Source organism: Telopea speciosissima, chromosome 8 (assembly GCF_018873765.1).
Source record: "Telopea speciosissima isolate NSW1024214 ecotype Mountain lineage chromosome 8, Tspe_v1, whole genome shotgun sequence".
Lineage (NCBI taxonomy): Eukaryota > Viridiplantae > Streptophyta > Magnoliopsida > Proteales > Proteaceae > Telopea > Telopea speciosissima.
Window position 1 is genome coordinate 34,503,393 of NC_057923.1, and position 21,525 is coordinate 34,524,917.

General features: G+C 39.9%; 1 protein-coding gene across 2 annotated transcripts in view; it reads left to right on the forward strand.

Moving 5' to 3' along the window:
* The window catches only part of LOC122671805 (protein WVD2-like 6), a 29,587-nt gene extending 9,046 nt beyond the window's left edge, over nucleotides 1-20,541 (forward strand). For both annotated transcript variants that reach the window (XM_043869253.1, XM_043869252.1), the window contains one exon: nucleotides 19,823-20,541. In XM_043869253.1, coding sequence (XP_043725188.1) covers nucleotides 19,823-20,248 — 426 coding nt within the window. In that variant the 3' untranslated portion in view covers nucleotides 20,249-20,541. The remainder of the gene's footprint in view (nucleotides 1-19,822) is intronic.
* The last annotated feature ends 984 nt before the right edge of the window (nucleotides 20,542-21,525 follow it).

A 21,525-nucleotide genomic window follows, 5' to 3' on the forward strand; every position in this document is an offset into this window, starting at 1 on the left:
AGAGCTTATATCTCTAGCTCTAGTATTCAATGAGAAGGTTGCTAACTCTGAAGACTCTGTTTGTCAAGAAATAATACTACAAGCGTACGGATCAATCGTAGCTACGGGTCGAACACAAGGAGATAAGCCACTCTTATCTTATTTAAAGTAGGGGTGTCAATGGGTCGGTTCGGTCCGGTTTCGGTTCGGGCTTTTCGGTTTCGGTGTGACGTTTAGAGAAACCGAAACCAATCCAATAAGAATTGTTCGGTTTCGGCTCGGTTTCGGTTTGGTTTCATGTCGATTTTGGTTTATGATACCGGGTTGATATCGGTTTGGATTCGGTTCGGTACTGGTTTTTTTAAATGGTAGGGTTCGGTTAGTGCTTAATCATTCTACTTCTGTAATTCACTATTCACAAGTATCAATGGATATTAATCATTCTACTTCTTCTCCTCCCTCACTTTAACCTTCTTATAATTACAACCCTTGTAAATCACATATAGCACCATTTGTAGTACTCCAAATATGAAACCCAGTATGTTTGGGAGCTATAAATATAAATTCAAATAGAGAAAACACCAATCGTTCAAATAGAGAAAACACCAATCGAACTTCAGCAACTAATAAAGGAACCTTTAATCCAAAAAAACATTCTTTGGGAGAGTAAAAATAGCACATCACAGATAACTCCAGAGAATTTATGAGATCTCCAACAACAATGCATGATTAATTGAAAGATTTTGCTAACCTCACACAAACGACCATAAGGGTGGCCTACTGCCCTACACAAACATAGCACACATGGATCCTTGGCATTGGGAACCTCATAAAATAGAGGGATGGAACATACAACTACAGGTCAAAGAATCTGTGAAGATAGCATTTTCATCCATTGAAAGGTGGGTTTAAGCTCCATGCATGGACAATCATGACTATATCAATAGTAGTCCACTAGACAAACAATCAAGGACCAAAATCACATTGAGATATACACAACTAAACAAAATAATCACTGAACACAACCCTATCATGGGGGCCAACTACTTAAAACTACCAAGAATGTTCTCTTCACCCATCATCTTCTCAATTAACTTTTAGCAAATAGATGGGGGAGAAAATGTACTGACTGTAACAGGTCTTTCCAGCAACTGCAAACAAAACGAGCAGTTCAAGACTTCAAGCTTTCATCGAAAAGGCTAAGGACATCAGGCTTCTTAGTTCTTCCTATTCTTCTTCAACTTGGCATCATCGAGATCCAGCGACTGACGGCCTCGGGTTATAAGCTCAAAGCTCCTGTCATTTCTTCGCTTTCTCCTGCACCGTCAGAGATTTGTCGGCCTCGATAGCTCGAAGCTCCAACACATTTGAAGGAGAGATGAGGTCTGGCCGTCTGGTCTTGAGGCTTAAGTGCCGGCGGCGCTGAGACTATGAGAGTGAAAGGGAAAGAGTGAAAGACGAAAGAGTGAAAGTCGATCGATTAGCATCTTAGGGCATTTAGATTTTAGGGTATTTAGGTTTTAGTACCGGGTTGGGTCGGGTCGGTCCGGGGTCAATCGGTTGGGTTCACCGGTGCACCGTCGGGTTAGCCTGAACCGAACTGAAACTGAGTGCACCGTCCGGTGTGGTTCGGGCTTGTTCGGGCTGGTTTAGTCGGTTCGGGTTGGGTATTGACACCCCTAATTTAAAGTAACGCGAAAGTGAACCAAATTAAGATGATTAAACTAAACTAACAGTCTTAACACATGCATCTAACGATTCCAATGACCTAAACATTCATCATCTAACGTTGGCCATTCACTTTAAAAGTAGTGACTGTACTTGGATTGACAACGTCAACAGCCCCATGAGGAAAAATAGTTTTAACAATATAAGGACCATCCCATCTAGAGTGCAACTTACCTGGAAAAATATGCAAGCGAGAGTTGTACAACAATACTTTCTGACTTGCCTCAAAAGATTTCCTCAAAATTTGCTTATTGTGGAAGGCCTTGGTTTTCGCCTTGTAAATCTGGGCATTCTCATATGCATCATTTCTCAGTTCTTCCAACTCAGATAGTTGGAGTTTTCTATGCCCACCGGTCTCAGATAGATCCAGATTCAATTTTTGTATGGCCCACCAAGCCTTGTGCTCAAGTTCCATTGGTAGGTAACATGCTTTCCCGTACACGAGTCGGTAGGGGGATTGACCGAGATCGGTCTTGTAGGCGGCCCTAAATGCCCACAGGGCATGTACTAGACGGGTCGACCAATCCTTGTGGTTGGGGCTCACCGTTTTCTCTAGAATCTGTTTGATTTGTCTATTTGAGACTTCCACCTGGCCACTCATCTGCAAATGGTAAGGAGTCGCAAGCTTATGGGTGATCCCATATTTCCGCATCAAGGCCTCGAAAGGCCTATTGCAGAAGTGCTTACCCCTATCACTTATTATTGCTTGAGGAGTGCCGAAGCAGGATAAGATATTTTCCTTCAAAAACTGGACCAACACTTTGTGGTCGTTGGATTTACAGGCGATGGCCTTTATCCACTTTGACACGTAGTCCACAGCCAACAGAATGTACAAATTCCCAAAAGAATTGGGAAACGGTCCCATAAAGTCAATACCCCAAACATAAAAATTTCCACAACAAGAATAGGATTTAGGGGCATCATGTTTCTCTTGGAGAGACACCCTAAGGACTGGCATGAAGAATACGCCTTACAGTAATTAAAAGCATCCTTAAAAAGACTAGGCCAATAGGATCCGCACTATAAAACCTTGGCCGCTGTCTTATTGGGCCCAAAATGGCCTCCACAAGCCTGATCATGGCAAAAAGATAGGATAGAGTGTTGCTCATGATCAGGAACACGCCTCCGAATGACTTGATCCGGACATGTCTTAAAAAGATAAGGATCGTCCTAGAAAAAATATTTAACTTGAGAAAAGAAATGATTCTTATCTTGGGTGGACTAATGTGCAGGTGTCACACCCATAATGATATAATTAACAATGACTACGAACCAAGGTTCACTAGACACTGCCATCAGATACTTATTAGGAAAGTTCTCGTTGACTGGAGAATCATCAGTCAAGGACTTTGCCAACCGGGATAGATGGTCTGCACCCTTCTTATCCCTAATTTCAAGATCAAATTCTTGCAATAAGAGGACCCACCTAATGAGGCGAGCCTTGTCATCTTTATTCTGCACAAGATATTTGATAGCTGCATGGTCCATGTATACAATGACATGTGAGCCTATCAAGTAGGGCCGGAACTTCTCTAATGCAAATACAACAGCTTGAAATTCTTTTTCAGCAGTGGTATAATTAAGCTGTGCATCATTTAGAGTCCTACTTGCATAATAAATGACATGGGGCAGTTTATTGATTCTTTGCCCTAGGACAGCTCCTTTTTCAGTGTTGGTCATTCCAGCCATCCTTGGCAAGAGTGTGAAATATCACATTGGTAGCAATAGCAAGTTCAACACTTTTCCATAACTATATCTTTATAATAAAATTTTCACGCATCCACTCATCATGAGCTGTGATTGTTGTAGGATCCTTAGGATCACGATCAGGAGGATCATCTGTAATATATTTCAGTTTGCCCTTGACCTGTATGTAAGCTTGTACTACTAGGCCCATAGTAATTAAATTTGAAACACCGGAGAGTTTAATAGTAGTTATTTGTACTTGGACATTGTCCATTGGTGGTTTGGGATCAGCCATCAAACCAGATTAATATAACAGCAACAGAATGTGCAGAAGTAAGAAGATTAGGTTTTGATAACCTAAATCAGTAGCAGTGCTATTGGTAGATCCAATAGCTCTAATGGCAGTGTGACTCTTAGCAGCAGAAACAGCAACCAGTGCAGTAGCAGCACTCTCGGCAGAAGCAGACTGAGGGTTTATGAACCCATATCCAGAAGCAGCACTCTCGGCAGCAGTAAAAAATAGGGTTTATAAACACAAATATGCAGAAATCAAATCACCAGGAGTAGGGGATATTAATCCCAATCCAGAGCAGCAGGATGAGATTGCCGAGTAGTATGCTAGAAGAAAAATGACAGAGTTCAATAAACTCACCAGGATTGGATTGATTGGAGAAGAAAAGAAACCCTGTGATGTCTTGTTGCAGAGTGAAAACTTAAATCTCTTGGAATAACATCAATCTTCAATAATAATCCATTGAATGGATAGAAAAAATAAGAACCCCTTAAGGAGAAATCGCAGAAGTAGTCTTCAACATGTACCGCCTGAGAAGAACCTTCTCCAATCGATGTAGCATCTAAATAAATGAAAGAACACTAGTTTTCAATTGAAAACTCCATCTAGGGTTTAACTGGATTAATATGCAGCATAGGGTGCTGCACCCCTTTAAGAGAAACTGAAAGAACCCTTCAAACTTGAATCGCAGAAGAACAACCAAATTAAAGGTTGTGCTCTGATACCATATAACCAGAACACCTGTTAGAGAACCAGAACCAAGAACTAGAAGGAGAAAAAGTGAGGAGAAGAATGAGATGGAGAAGAGAAGAGAGCTGTCGAATATGGCAGCCTTTCTCATAATATTTGTATTTATAATTACAGATTACAATAAGAGAGGAAATTCCTAATCATGATAGGATTCCAAGTTAAAATATGAAAAGTGAAATAAAATAAGAAATGAAACTAGAACTAGGACTAGAATAAACAACCCAAACTAGGACTGGGAATTTAAGACATATACTCAAACTAGGAGAGACACAGGAGGAGGAGAGGAATCTCGAGAATCGAGATATCCTCTTCTCCCCCTGGACTCGATATATTTCAACATGTTCTAAAGCCAGAAAATATTATTTTATTGGGATCCCAGTTGGTGTAATATATCTGCAACTGAATATTTCCAGAAACAGATCATAGGTTCAGGTTTGCAATATATGGAAGTTTAATCACAGACATGAGACCAAAAGTCGATATATATATTAACAACAGAATTTTAACTGCCATGTTTGAGAAGAAAGTAAGCAATAATGACGAGGGTATGACAAGAAAGAGATGGGTGAATGGTGGCTGGAAAACAGGGTATCCACCCAGAACTAGGAAGAAGAATCAATTTTTCAAAGGTTGCTGTTGATCTTGATATACCTTGATATATACAGGATTGGTATCCCAGACCTGATATCTTGATTATTTTATCTTCTCTACTCTTTTTCTATTCTTGTCCATTGATTACAAGGTTAGAATCTGCAACTCTCTTCTCTCTTCATGTCAATTTCTAGTTCTGATTTTGTTTTTAGAATAAATATTGTATATGTTTTTTTTTTTGGTTTCTTGAATTCATACTCCAATTATGAATTTTCGGAAACTTCAAATATAACCATTGGATATCAATTCTGCTTCCATACATAGCAATTTATTTCTGTTTTGAACCTTCTTATGTAATGTAGTTCTATGTTGAATATAATCCAACTAGAAGCCAAAACCAGAATCTGTTATTCAAAGGAAGATTCAGCTAGGGTTTAAACTACTGGAAAAGGTCAAATTTAGGGTTAGGGTTAGTGGGGTTTAGGGTTTGACGGTAGGGTTAAGGTTAGATGATGTCTGGGAGTCTTCCAGTGAAGGTTATGTTAACAAATAACAAGCGTACGACTGCTGCACAGAATCGGCAGCAAGTTATGGAGTCTAGGGTTAGGGTTTTGAAAGAGGAAAGAGTGGAGTAATTAGGGTTTGGTTGGGCAGAATGTAACCAACCTTGGATGGAGTTCTCCAAGTGGGCAGAAGAGCACTCAGTCAAGGTTTGGTAGTGTTCTGATAATTGGGTTATGCTGTGCAGGTTATGGTGGTCTAGAGGAGAAGAAGAGAATGGTTAGGGTTGGGCTTTGGCTCAAACTTGTTTAATGAAGAACAGACTTGAACAGCCTTGTTGATGTAGAACAGTCCTTGAAACCAATGCTTGATCCAGAACTTGAATGTAGAATAGTGAATTGAAGAAGATAAAAGTAATCTTCAACCACCCAGGCTTCCCACTGCAAGGTTTCAATCGAATCAAACACGGATTCTGTCAGCCTTGATCAAACACAAGACAATTCTTCTTGGAGAAGACAAGTTGCAGCAGCAGAAGCAGCTTTGAAGAGAAAATTTTCAAATTGTGAGGTGAGAAGACCCCCCACGAATTTCCTTTATTTAAAGTGTCAATAGGCCAATTCCTAAACAGCCTAAGAGTGGGAATATTCCCCTTGGCAACTATTACAAATCACTTCCTCCCTATGAATCGTGGGAGGAGTGGACCTACTATTTGTTAACAATTTAAAAGGGTCATGTGATCACTTAAGTATTCACATGACTTACTAAGACAATTAAACTAAAAACACTTAAATTGAACCACTGGTTCAAACCGATTCAATTTAATTACATCAAAATAAAACTAAGTATAAAACTACTAACTACCAACAACTACTAACACTATTTGGATAGCTTTGACTTCTTCTTCTGGACATAAGTCTTCACATCTGCATCATTACGGTTTCAAAATTCAAACTTGAAACTGATTTCCTGTTTTTCTACTACAAGTCTGGTTTCAATTTACTATTTCAAGTTCTGCTTTCTATTTCTATTCCTGGTTCTGATTTCTTAGTAGAGTAGCTACTTAGCTTCTTTAACTGAATTCTTTTTTTGATCCCTAATTTGTCCATTGAATTCTGCAACTTGCCAATTTTCCTATTCATAGTAGGATTACTCCATATCTTTGAATCAATCTGTCAAATTTTTGCATCTTTTGCATACCTGTTATCTTGGCTGATTTGATCAATCTACCAGAATGTTATGCATATCAAATTTGTTTTCATTGAGTTGTTCAATCTTCTCTTAATCTGGTCCTTATTCCCATATCTACGATCGTATTGCAAGCTAATCTTTCATTGGATATCACTGGTTCGAGATTAGTACTGCATTATTTTTTATCAAAGCTGAACCTGAAAAAGATTTTCACCATGGAGGTTGATCCTTCTATTTACGACCTGTTATATACACTCCAAGAAAGTATGCTTGCCCAAAGGGAATACCAATGACAAGCCTCTAAAGAATTCAAAAAAAAAAAAAATTTGGAATTATACCTGAACTTCTGCTATCACAAGTTGAATGAAAGTTGATTGAGGAAGCCTTTGACGATGAAGACACTAAAAAGGAACCTATGATCAGAATTGAAAGTAAATTAATAGATGAACTGATCAAAGATCAAGAGGCTCCTGGAAGATTATGTTGAAGAGGAGCAAATCACGATCGGCCCTTTAGAGATCGAACATAGGGGAAATTGTTCTTCCGCAACAAATCTTCAACGTTGTTACTAATTTTGTTCATGTTGTTTGTGAGAATCAACAAATCATCAAATCAAGGCGACTGATTGTGGATGCTGATCGCCCAGTGTTGATTCTCCCCTACTATAAAACATGACGATGTGTTTTTATTCAACACCGAGGGGAATTGATGCAATTGTATAAGATATTAATCCCGTATGTATGCGGGATGCCTGTGTGTCAGTTTAGAAGCCCCTAAGGAGCAGTTGGCAGTCCCACATGCTGAAATTAAGCTTTGGGTGATTATATTATAGGTTGGGCCTTTTTATTTTCTAGGGTTTCATTATAATGGGCCTAGTTTATGTGCCCATAAAGTAGGGGTAAAGTTAGCATATGGGATTGGTAGTTTAGTCAATTGTTTGAGTTAAATTAGTATACATAATAGCTTCTGAGAGTTCTTTTTTGAGTCAGCTTAAGAATTTTAGAAGGATGTTATATACGTAGCACACTCCCCTCAATTGGAGATGATTTGAATAAAGAATGACTTTTTTTTTTTTTAAAGGAATTCAAACAGAAAAAGAACTACCGTAAGAAGAGTTCATCCTAGACTAGAACTCTTACAGAATTTGAAAAGGTGTGGAACTGATTCTTGAGTTTCTCACATGTACAAGCAATTGATAAATAAAATAATAAAATATAAACCGAAAATTAACCCAATGTGTATCTGCATCAGCTCTCCCCCTCTTAAAAGAAATCAACTCCGTCAAGTTAGGTTGCAAACCCAAGATTAAGGGTGTCAATTTGGGTCTGGAAATGGGAAACATCCTAGAACTGAAATTGCCAAAACCTGGAGCTGATCCGTCCCGTTATCAAATGGGACGGTCTAGGAGCTGGTTTTGGGACTGATTGTTGATTGGTACGGGATGGTTCTGGGACACGTTTCCCAATGGGTCCAAAACCTAAAGCCCAATTAGGAACTGGCTAGAATCGGAATCGCTAGGACCTGTTTAACATGCTTAAATTACTTATTTTTAGGGTTATTAAATACTTATGGTTATAACTTATATAGAGGCTATATTAAAATAATAAGAAAAACCAAGGGTTATCAAGGATGTTGTTAATTGTTATTACTAAATACTAATGAGGATTGAACCATTGAGGATTAAGTCATTATGATAACGAGATTCAATTATGACTTCAAGTTCACGAATCATGACTCACTCAAGAGTTATTTCATACTTTCATATTGTTTAAAGGCTCAACATGAGGGTGTACTATTTATTCACTTTATATGTTATTTGTTTCTTTGGAACTTTGTTAATTGAAACTATTACTATTTTCAACATGGAAGAACTCTTTTGTGAATAGGAAAGGTTGATGATATTGATGATAGAGACAAGTGCCAGAGAGTTACATTTCCTTTTCAGCATTTGGATTTAATAGTTCCAAAGTATTTTGGTGATTTGGGATGTTAACATGGATGTGGGAGATACTTATTTGAATAATTTAGAATTTGAATTTGATTTGGTGTTGGTGATTTAGAAGTGTGAAACTTTGAATTTATTTAGTGTTTGTATGCTTAGGAATATATATTCAATTATTTGTATGCTTCTGAATTTTGGACATATCAGAAATTTTGAATGTGAGAGACTTTTGAGTGCCCAGAACTGTTAAGGAACTAGAGCCAGACTGTCCAGTTATTAGACGGGACCGGATCCTAGTTTTGGGACCATTTATTAAATGGGACGGTTTTGGGATTGGCCCCCTTGGGACCAGAACCAGTTAGCAACTGTCTTGTTTACCCAAAACCATCCTATTTGACACTCTTACCCAAGATGCCTTTGTAATGAGCTTGACGATGAGGTGGCACATATTGATGACAGAGTGACCTATAGCTGGAGGAGGAGAGAACTGTTGCTGTCGAGGCATATAACTGTTGGAACCGCTTCCTCTAAAAGGCCAACCTTGTAGGAAATGGAGGAAACATAGTTGTCACGGCGTCACGGCGATCCAAGTCGGTGGAGGGGTGTCACGTCGATATAGCGACATGTCGCCCGCCATGGCGAGCATGTCGACCATGTTTTATTTTTTATTTTCTCTATTTTTAATGTTATTTAGTATGATATAATATATGTCCTATAACATAAAAAATCAACATGAAAGTGTATTACTAATATACTATGGTTTAATTCATGAAAGTGTAATATCCATTAGTGTATATGACTGGAATAAATCCCTCCCCCCTCTGTCTCTCGACTATGTCCCTGTCTCTGTGACTGTATAAGCAAAGAAGAAAAAATAAAAAAGAAAAAAAAAACCGAGAGTCGAGGACTACTAACTGAAATAAATCCCCCCCCCTCTGTCTCTCGACTCTCTCCCTGTCTCTGTGTGTGTAACTATGGCAATGCAAGGCAAGAGAAAAAAAAAAAAAAAAAAACGATACTACTAGCTGTAATCACTACCGGAGGCTGGGAGGAGAAGAACTGAAGAAGAAGAAGTTAAGAAGAAGAAGAGGTCTGCCTGGGAGGAGAAGAACTGAAGAACTGAAGTACTGAACTGAAAAATCAAGTTGCCGAAGGACTGGGAGGAGGAAGAAGAACCAAATTAAAAAAAAAAAAAAATTTACTTGCTTGGAGTCCTGGAGGTTGCCGGAGAAGTTCGAACTTCGAAGGCTGCCGAGAGTTGCAGGAAGCGAGGAACACAAGTTGCCATTGCCGGAGTCACGATCCTCTGTCTCAACTCTCACAAACTGTTCCTCTGTCTCGGTGTCTCACGAACTCCTCTCGATTTTTTCTTTTGCGATTTCTATTTCCCCCCATTAGGGTATATGACTAATGTTATTATGTTTAATATTTTTAATTTTTTATGATAATGTGTATTGCAGGTGTAACTTTTCAAGTTACACCTCCAATATACATTAACGAAAAAGCATCTAAGTTATTAAATGGTTTTTAAAAAAAAATAAAATATAAGCCTGACTTTTATGATCGACATACCCATATATCGTGGTATGGCATCCATGGTGACTCCATGGAAGCCATATCGCTCGATATTTATACATATATCATGGCGGACCTTGATATGCCTTTTTCCCCCAGCGCCAGGACGCTATGGCGGCGCCATGGCGACGCCATGACAACTATGGGAGGAAACAATATGTATATCAAACAGGAGCTCTAACACGACGGATTATCCAAAGGTGGATACGGGTGGATAAATGCATTTTTTAACACCTGCCCACTCCCAAGGGGACTCGATACCGTGACCCCTGTCTGCTTTGATACCATGTTGGAAGAACTGTGGGTTAGAAAAGAGAGAATGAGAGAAAATTATATCTTGTATTCATTGATAGGTAAGCCCCTCCATTTATAATAGAGGGGAAAATACAAAGGGACTGAAATAGGTGATGTGGGACTAAAACCCACATAGCCGATTGTAGACATAATTACCCCTAACTAACTGTCTCTATAAGAGCAGTGACTTAAACCTAATTACATAGGAATTAAACTATCCCAAAAGGACCAGAATACCCCACGGTATTTTGGATTACATATTCCAAGACTCCCCCTTAAGTTGGACTATACAAATAAGTAAAGAGAAGCTCCAGCTTGAAATAATAAGAAAAAAACTCCATACTAATGCTAACACTCCCCCTCAAGTTGGCGCATATAAGGTACTAATACTCAACTTGAACAAAATGGGAAGAAAGTAAGTTGCAGCAGAATCCAGCTTCAAGATGAATGCAACTCCCAAATAAACCTTCAAGAACTTGAAAAAAATAGGTCTTCAAAACCTAGGCAGACTTGATCAGCAAACTTTCACCAATCTTTAACAGCTGTCCAGTGATGAATTTCTTACTGATAATCTTGAAAATGAGCAACTAGGGCTGCAAGCAGCGGAAACAAATAATTCAGGCAGCAGAAATGATCAACCCAGCTGTAGAACCTCATATAGGCAGACAACAACCAAATATCTTCAATACTCTTCATCTCTCCCTTACGGCAAACTTAACCCAATAATGAAGGATACCCAATAGCAATGGTGGAGAAGACTGATCTTCTATATTTTGCACCAAATATCCTGCAAGTTCTACTTTCTGCAATGGCTGCAGATGTAGTGTACATAATCCCCCCCCTCACGTGTATTGATACCATGTTGGAACCGCTTCCTCTAATACGGAGGACTATCCAAAGGTGGACACAGGTGGATAAATGCATTTTTTAACAATAACATATGAGGCAACATTAGAAATGTTGCAAATCAGAACTCACATCAGGGGTGAAGGAAGAAAGATGAACGAAGAAGAAAGAGAGGGAGAAGAAGTTGCCGCAAGAGAGAAGGAGAGCAGCTTGAGATAGGTAAAATTCGAATTCCCTATCGCAGGCAGTCTCTTAATATATAATTAACTTTAGATAAAATAGGAAGGTAAGGTAGTTCGTGATATATGAAATTACCCCTAACCCCTTACTTATTACAACCTTGCAAACTAAGGACAGAACTAATGTAAAATAACAAAAAACCCCAGAAATCCAAAATATAAGACTAAAATACCCCTAGTTTTCAACACTCCTCCTCAAGCTGGAGCATAGAGATCTCCTATGCTCAGTTTGTTACAATAGGTGCGAAAACTAGGAGCAAAAAGTGACTTGGTGAACATATCTGCTAGCTGATTTGAGGATGAAACAAATGGGGTCTCAACAAGTTTGTCAACATAGCATCTCGAACAAAGTGCCAGTCCACTTCAATATGTTTTGTCCGTTCATGATGGACCAGATTGCTCGCAATTTATATGGCTGCTTGGTTATCACAATACATCTTCATAGGCACCGGCATAGATAAACCCATCTCAAGGAGAAGAGACCTGAGCCTCATCAACTCTGTGGTAGTATGAGTCGTAGCTCTGTATTCCACTTCAGCATTCGACCTGGCAATTGTAGTCTGTTTCTTACTATGCCACCTAACCAGGTTACCCCCAACAAAAGTACAATACCCTGTAGTCGAGCAACGATTACTGGTTGAACCAACCCAGTCAGCATCTGAAAAAGCAACAAGATCCATATGCCTAAGAGGACGATAAATCAACCTATTACTAGGAGCACCCTTCAAATAGCGAAGAACACGAACAACTCCATCCCAATGAGCCTTCTGAGGAGGTTGCATAAATTGACTAAGGACACCTACTCCATCTCAAACTTCTGTACTGGTGCACATCTTTAAGGAGATCACCATCATTTACCCCAAACTTCTGATGAGGATCCATAGGAACATCCACTGGCTTTGAAGCAAGCATGCCAGTGTCAGATAGAAGGTCCAATACATATTTCCAGCTGAGATAAACTGACACCTTTCCTACTTCTCACAACTTCAATGCCAAAAAAATAGTGAAGATTACCTAGATCCTTGGTTTGAAAATGTTGCTGTAAATATGTTTTTACCTCTGCAATACTAGACCCATCATCACTAAATATCGTCTACATAGACGATCAAGATAACCACCTTACCATCTCGGCGGCGGACAAACACCGAGTGGTCGGAATAACACTATGAAAAGCCACAAAACATCAATGTAGCACTGAATTTCTCAAACCATGCCTTGGGCGATTGTTTGAGACCATAGATAGCCTTACGTAGCTTACTAACCCGTGTACGATCCTCCCCCTAAGCAACATACTCCGGAGGTTGCTCCATATAAACTTCTTACAAGTTACCATACAAAAAGCATTTTTAATGTCAAGCTGATATAACGGCCAATCAAAATTCACCGCCAAGGAATAAGTAAACGCACCGAATTCAGCCAGACAAGAGGAGAGAACGTCTCAAAATAATCAACCCCATAAGTCTGGGTATACCCCTTGGCAACTAGACGGGCTTTGAGCCGCTCAACAGAACCATCAGGAAGATACTTAATAGTGTAAACCCAGCGACACTTGACAAGGTCCTTACCAGGTGGCAAATCAACAAGAGTCCAGGTGTTACGAGTCAAGAGGGCATCCATTTCAACATCCATGGCATCCTTCCAGCTAGGAAGACGAAGGGCTTCAATGTGACTTTTAGGCATAGTAGAAGTGGATTACAACAAGGCAAAATTATGGACCAAAGGAGGCAGATGAGATAAGGAAACAAACTTGTCAGTGGGGTACATAACATTAGACTTCTGTGTAAAGGAATGTGTACCTTTCTGCAAAGCAACTGGTAAGTTATCAGATAAGGAAGTAGATAGAGCTTCACCAGAGGAGGACACATGTAGAGGGGGTGAAACCACTAGAACAGTAGGAATCTTACTTGGGGCTGTTGTCTTGTCCCATCGCTGATAGACCTGCAAAGGAGGAGAAAACGGTACTAAGGTAGGAACAGGATGTGGCACAACAGGATGCCACTCACCCTCAGAGGACAACGAAGATTGAGAACAGTAATAACTCCCCTCAAAGGAGGTGACATCAACACTCACAAAATATCTAGAAGAGACAGGATCATAACACTTGTACCCTTTTTCCATTGTTTTTTTTGGGCATTCCTGCTTTCACTTTACCCCCTCGTGTTTTTGGATGTGTGCTTTGTGCAACTTACATGTCTCCACTAACAAGTTTGCTCCTAGGTTATTCTCGTACTACACTTGGTAGACCTAGGAGCAAACTTGTTAGTGGAGACATGTAAGTTGCACAAAGCACACATCCAAAAACACGAGGGGGTAAAGCAAAAGCAGGAATGCCCAAAAAAACAATGGAAAAAGGGGACCTATCGGCAATAATAGAAGAGGGCATGCAATTAATCAAATAACAAGCAATCTGATGCTGATTCATCACCAAATAGGGCTTATTTCATTAGAAATAGGCCTAGGGTTGGGTTATATACATGTTGGCCTTTGTTCCCAAGGGTTTTCTATGTATTAGGCCACTTTAATGAGCCTAAACTAGGGGTATATAGGTTGCATACGGGATTAGCACAATACTTAGTTTATTTTCCTGGTTTTAGATTGAACCGGTTTAGAATTGGTTGCACCCAATTGGTTCAATTGGTCTAATTTAAGTGAAGTGTTCCTATTGGTTAATAAGTCCTTATATCCTATTGGCTAACATGGAATCTTCTTTTAAATTAGTTGTTTTAAGTTAGATGTCTTTTAACTTAAGTTAGTAGGGTTAAGTAGGTCTTTTACTATTTTAAGTTATTAGTTTTAGTTTAAATTCCTTCCCTTCCACGATTTTATGAAGGAGAAGACTTTAATTTGTATTAGGACATGGCATAAAGCCATATTATAAATATATTAAATCGTGGAAGGCTCCCCCACATCGAATTTGAATAAAAAAAAAGACTGTTTTGCTGTTGACCGATTGCTGCTGCTGCTGTTCGTGCTCCTTTGTGAGTGATATCCTTGTGGATCTCAAGTGGATAGGGTAGGTGGATTCCTGCTGTGAGTTTGAAGTTTAATTTCTGTTTCCATTCATTCTCCTTCCCCAATTGATTCCCCCTTTATTTTCTGTTTTAATTTCATAAACCCTAGAACATCTGAGTTCTGTCCAGCCCTACCCTTTCACCCAAATCCCCTCCAATTTCAGGCATAACATCCTCGCCATAACCCTCACACTCGATCCAGCTTTGAGCCCAATCTGATTAGTCTATCCCTAATTCCCCTCATCTCCCACTAAACCCAAACAAACCCTAAGATAGTCTCAATTCTGTCCAGACTATTTTAATCATCAGAATTGGCCAATATTCTGATCGAACCTTCCCCCCACTGCCAGTAAAACCCGACCAGAAACCCAGCCCAAATATCCCATCCTAAACCCTAGTTTTCAACCTAGATTCTAAAACCTAAAACCCAAACCCTAACCCTAAAATTCTGGAATTCGAATTTTGATTAAAACTTGTTCTAGTAGCTTCCCCTAGGCCTGCCTATTAAAACCAGATATAAATTACCCCATTCCCCCATACCTAACCCTAGAATTCAACCTAAAAACCCTAATTCTGCCCAGCCAAACCAGCAGCCCCATTGAGATCCTGTTGCTTGGCCTCTAATAGAATCTTTCTCCTATTTAGAGCTATATTACAGTCAACACGCTTTCACACCAAAAAAGCTTTGGGACATGCATATGGAACATGATAGCATGAGCTACATCAAGAAGATGCCTACTTTTGCGTTCAGCCACTCCATTTTTGTTCTGGAGTGTAGGAACAACTAGTCTGATGAATCATGCCACGGGCAACGCAAAAATCAGAAATTTCATTTTGTACATATCCCAATGCATTATCAAAACGAAAAACTTTAATAGACACACGAAACTAAGTTTTTATTTCATTATAAAATTCTTGGAATATAGATAAAAACTCGGAAAGATCCTTCAGAAGATACAACCAGGTAAGACGGGAATGATCGTCCAGGAATGTAACAAAATACATAAAACCATGTTTATTCTTGACACGACAGGACCTCAGATGTCCAAATGGACTAAAGAAAATGAAGATGAACTACGAGCCACAGACCGAGCAGGAAAAGACACACGATGGTGTTTCCCCAACTCGTAAGCTTCATGCTCTATCCTAGACACGGACTTAAAAGGCGGAAATAATAACTGTACCCTAGCTAAAGATAAATGACCCAAACGACAATGCCATTGGAAGGGAGTCACCCACCAACAGACGCAGCAACAACGGAGGAAGTAGCAACACCATAGGTAAGATAATACAACCTATCCTTTTCATGCCCTCCACTAATCGTCTTCCTCGTGTGAAGATCTTGAAAAACACAATGAGTAGAAAAAAATGTCACAGAACAGTGTAAAGCTTTAGTAAGCTGACTAACAGAAAGAAGACTCAATGGAAACTAAGGAACATGCAACACGGAGGAAAGACTAATGGAAGAGGTGGGAGTGACTGTACCAGATCCAATAATGAGAGCAGCAGATCCATTAGCTAATACGACAGATGAAGAATCCGAGTTATTCGAAAAGGCTGTAAACAAGGTAGACTCACTAGTCATATGAGCAGAAGCTCCAGAGTCAATAATCCAGGGAGAAGTAGTGGAGAAGAAGGTAGATCTACCTACATGAGCAAGGGTAGCAGTGGAAGAGGAAGGTATGGAGGATGCGCTACTGGATGCGTCACGAGTTTGTATCCTCTGTAATATTTGAGAAAGCTCATCACGATGAGTAGTGCTAGATGAACTGCCACCTGTAGCGGAACCCGATCGAGAATCACCAATGGTCACAATATCAGCATTCCCATCAAATACTGCATGATTGGCTGATTGGGTTTGTCACACCCCCATCCCAAACTAGGGCTATGTGAGGGGAATACCCTCGTATTCCATACCGAATCACAGGATCGATGCATTGCAGTACCGTGTTCACAATTCCAAGAATAAAGGTCAAAGATAAATTAAGAGCCACAACGGAAGAGTTAGAGAATATTAAAATCATATAATAGAAATTTCTAAATGATATCATATTATTCATATAGATCGATTCAATTCCAGCATCCAAGTCATCATGATACCACAATTACTAATATAAGGTCCAAAATATAAAGGATAGTAGCAAATGCAAATGACAATAATTACATTCATCCTCAAGTTCCCAAACCAACTATCATAATATCTAAAGTCTCCGTGTTGTATCTTGATCTATTGTGCTTCATGAGCACAGTCATCGCATACATAGTCGGGACCCTGCTTCGTCTCTGGCTGGGCACCCCAAACCTCATAGCCATCACAATAATGATACGCCGGATCAGCCTCAACTGGGTTCGCCTCTCCTTCATCCAAATCTAAAAACAAAGATTCCCGAGGGATGAGCTTCCACAAGCCCAGTGAGTGAACCAAACCATACACAGTCATACATCAATAGATACAATAACAATGCACGCAAAAGGTATGCACATCACATATGATGCATGGATGCATTCATTCATTTTCCCCCTAACATCGAGATTCTAAGTCGGGTCAAGTACTACAATAACACATGTAGCATCGTTGGCACCAGTACCATAAACCGGATGGCATTCCGACCATGTCAACCCCATACTACGACGGAAATCTGCGAGACCGGACTCCCTCACCGAGTTGTTCGCAAGCTCCCAAAATAAACCTCGTCCTGGTGTCTAGCCCGAAACATGGTCGGTTACTTCTCGGTGGGCTACCCCGAAATTAGGTATTGGGAAAAGTGAAAACAAAAAGGGGAATCTTAGGGTTTGGTGGTTTAAGGATTAGAAGAAGAAAGGTTAGGGTTGGGATGAATCAAACTTACTGTTGTTGCAGAATTCTCTTGGCAGCAGCTTGTTTGATTGAGAAACTTGAATAAAAATTGAATCTTTAACTAGAACTTGAAGGAGATCTTCAAAGAACTTGAAAAAAAAAAAGCTTCAAAGAACCAGCTGGGCTTCACACCGTAAGGTGTCGATTGGATCAAACATCAATCCCACCAACGAACCACCCAGGCTTCCCACCGCAAGGTGTCAATCAGATCAAACACCGATCCCACCAGGTGGTTCGTTGGTGGAGAAGAAGAGCAGCAAAAACTTTTCATTAATATCAAAATTCGAATTCAATTTAATCTTCGATTCCAGGGTTTTTGGGACTGGATCGCTGGGTTTTCAGATTTGAGGGTTCTTATGACCAATTCCGATCTGACACGGACCAATTCAATCTTCGATTCCAAGTTTAAAATCCTTGGTTGAATCTGTCGATTCGGATCGGAATTGGACGTGACTGATCCTGAATCTGGCTATTTCGGAACAACCGATTCTAGGGTTTTGGAGTGGACCACTAGGCTTTCAGATATGAGGGCCGATTCTAGGGTTTTTTGGACCGATTCCTTTTGATTCCAATCTGATCCGCGGGTCGGAAACTGTAGAGACCGATTCGATCTCCGATTCCAAGTTTAAAATCTTTAGTCGAATCAGTCGTGACCGATCCTGATTTTGGCCGTTCAACGTTGAGAAACCATCAATGCACCGTACCTTTTTGGTACCTTGAAAGGGAGGTGCTCCTTATGATGCGACAGGCGGCTGTCCAAAGTGCAAGGGGTAAACTCCGACTCGGATAGGAATGGATTGTGCGTGCCGGGCCCTTTGGGTGTCATATTTTGGCTGAGATCTCCATACCATAGGCCCCCTATGTTACGTGGCCGTAATATTATGCTACGTGAAGCAGGGTCCTTTTGTTTAAGTAACTAATATGTTCTGCGTTCCCTGCATCCTATCCTGTGATTCTGGTTTATTTGGGTTTTCTACAACTCTAACCCTTAGGTGCTAGAATACCCCATTAGCCTATGCTTACATTGTCTCGAGCTGGGAGCCATACTTAGGTGCATCTGTTCTCCAGGCCCAGCCATCGACTGGCTTCTGGTGGATCCATTTAAAGCTCGTCATAAGCTTAAACAATTCAATCTAAATTTCATTAGGGGGTTAGTTTCTAATTCTCTTGGCTGTCCTTGATTCTTTTGATCAAACTCTTAGTACCATCAATTAATTGCTTAGAAAACCTTGCATTTACCTTGGCTTTATCTGCTGCTTGAAAATTTTGGCAATTAACCTTTAATTAGGTTGTCCTATGTCAACATCCCAAACCACCTGTGCTGGAGATTCACCTCCTTAATATCCCTCACAAAAAAAAAAAATGATGTAAAAACTCCTACAGCCTCCTTTCCTTCCACTACTTTCCCTCCCCTCCCCTCCCCCCCACCCCTTACTGAGAGAGTTTGCCTTCATGTTTCTGTTGAACCTATTCTCTCACCTGTCACCTCGGATTCCTATCGGTCCTCCGTCTTCTCTGTGCTTTTGCCCACTTAATCTTCTCTTTTTCTACATGGGGACCCCTAATCTCCAACCATGAGAAGTTGGCTGCATGTTCTGTCCCTTAAAAAAGACGTTCATCACTTAGTTTACTTCCTTTAGAGAAAGGCTCAAGCACTTGTGCATGCATTTACGTATATACCCTTAATTATATTCTAATTAGAAGCACTATTACCCCCTACAAAAAAAGATTTCCCCCTAAAATTTAACGAATAGACCAAGTCAGCCAACAGGGCTGGTCACACGATCATTTCACACGATCATTTCACTGAAAGAAACTTGAGACCACTGAGACAGCTAAAAAGATATTGCAAATATGATCAGTTACTGTTGAGTTATCCAGCTTAAAGACTTAAGCCATTAGATGGAGAGGCCCAACCATTATATGAAATCATTCCAAGTCCCATAGTCGATAGGGGATTATCACCACACAATTACAGTTATGCTTCTTTACTTAATTGATTCTAATCGGAATCTATCACCTATGCCTCTCAAAATTGAACACTTAAATGGCCTCAAAACCACCTGACCACCCCCAAATACACCCCACCCCCCAAAAAAAAAAAAAAAACACAAGAAGAGAGAAAAGCGACAGGATAAGAGAGTAAGGGCCAAGAGAATGAAAATTAGGCTTCTTTCAGTCTAACAGCTCAGTGTTCACCCCAGTAGTTGATGCATGGCATTCTGATGATCCTATGTAGTCTTAAAAATTACTGTTGGAAGTTGACTGCTCGTATAATTTATGGATTACTCAGTGTTTTAATACTTGTTTGGGGTTTACATATTTAACTTACTGATGATGCAGATACCACCAACTAGAGCAAAATCTCCCAAGCTTGGCCGTAATAAGAACTCATCCACGGCAGATACTGAAGGAAATAGCAGCGGCAGTTGTCGATCGGGCCGCCTGAGTCTTGATGAGAGAGGCTCCCAAAATGGCCTCACGAAGGGACCATCCCCTTCACAAACCAAGAAGCCGCTTAGAAAGTCTCTTCCCAAACTCCCTTCTGAAAAGTCCACCTTGGCCAAAGCAACAGATGATGCTACATCTCCTACCCAGTATGAAGATAACAACTTGGAAAAGGAGGCTCATCGAACTGCTGGGCCAAGTCAAGCTGAATCCAGTCCTGATGATGGATCTGGGACCCAAGAGCAGCATGCAGAGCCCTCGTTAGAACAGAAACCCATAAGTGAACCTCATGTGACTGAGCATTCGGCAGAGCAACAGTGAGAACTGGGTGTGCGTTTCGACAGCAGAGACAGCATATCCGCAGAAAATAATGAAGGAATGAATAAGACTGGATGATTACCGATGAAAGTGTGAATGATTTTGTGTTGTGGATTGTATGGTCTGTCTTGTTTATAGTCGGCATCAATATTAATTGCTTCTTTGTGTGCTTTTCTTTTGGTGATTGCCTCCTCTACGGTCCATAAGGACTTGCACTGCAATTGCACCAACCACCATTGTATTATTATTTATGGGGTATCTTCTACCCAGCTCTGAATTTAATTTTCCTGTTGTTGAGGACTTCAGTTCTGCTGTTCCATATTGGAGTGTTGGGACGAGACTTAGGTTATTTTTTGTCAGAACTGGTTGAAGTTGAAAATCTTCATAGTTCCATATCACATTCTAAGCTGGGAGTAGTGTGGCCTGTCTTGTTCCTTCCATAGTCACGGCACTCTGTCCACATCTTTTTGGTGCCACGAACCGGGTCCATGACCCAATTCCGATTAACAGGTAGTTTCGCTATTTAGAAAGAGTTAACCCAATGATGTCATCACTTAACTGCAAACACTTAACAGAGTGGACTTAGTTGTAATAAACTCATAACATAACGGGTGGTTCATGAAATTGTGAAAGTTTTTGGTGTGTCCGTGGCTTTAGGCCTAAATGCAAGGGTGTTCGTGAAATAAAATTAAATAAATATAAAAGAATGAAATTAAGTAGAATAAAAATCATCTATGTAAATAATCAACTCAAATTAACATCAATGGCAATATTTATAACAAAAAAAAAAAAAAAAAAAAAAAAAATCGACGATATACACGTATGACTACATTGGCTAAATGCATAGTTGGCCATTGTTATTTGGTTTTTAATTATTTTATTACCAAACTTTAAACAAGTCTAGCCAACAAGAATAATCAAATTCAACCATGTATAGTAGCTAATGGAATTTGATGCATATGATCCATGGCATTAATGTCATTGAAGGTGTATGAGTGTATTTGAGAAAGTTTTGGCTCGATCCGAGTCAAAATAGGATATTTGAGTTTTAAAATTAGATTAAATGGATGTGGGTCCCACCTGGCCCTAAGTGGGATCTACTCCTACTTAATGTTAAGCTAGACTAGGGGTACTAGGGTCAATTCACATTAAATGGTGTTTGGGTTATAGGTCTATAGGGGTTATTAGGCAAATTAATGTAATTAGGGGTGAATAGTGTTGGGAACCCAGCCAAACAGACCCAAGTGGCTTTAGGACTTTAAATAAAACTATGTTTCTTA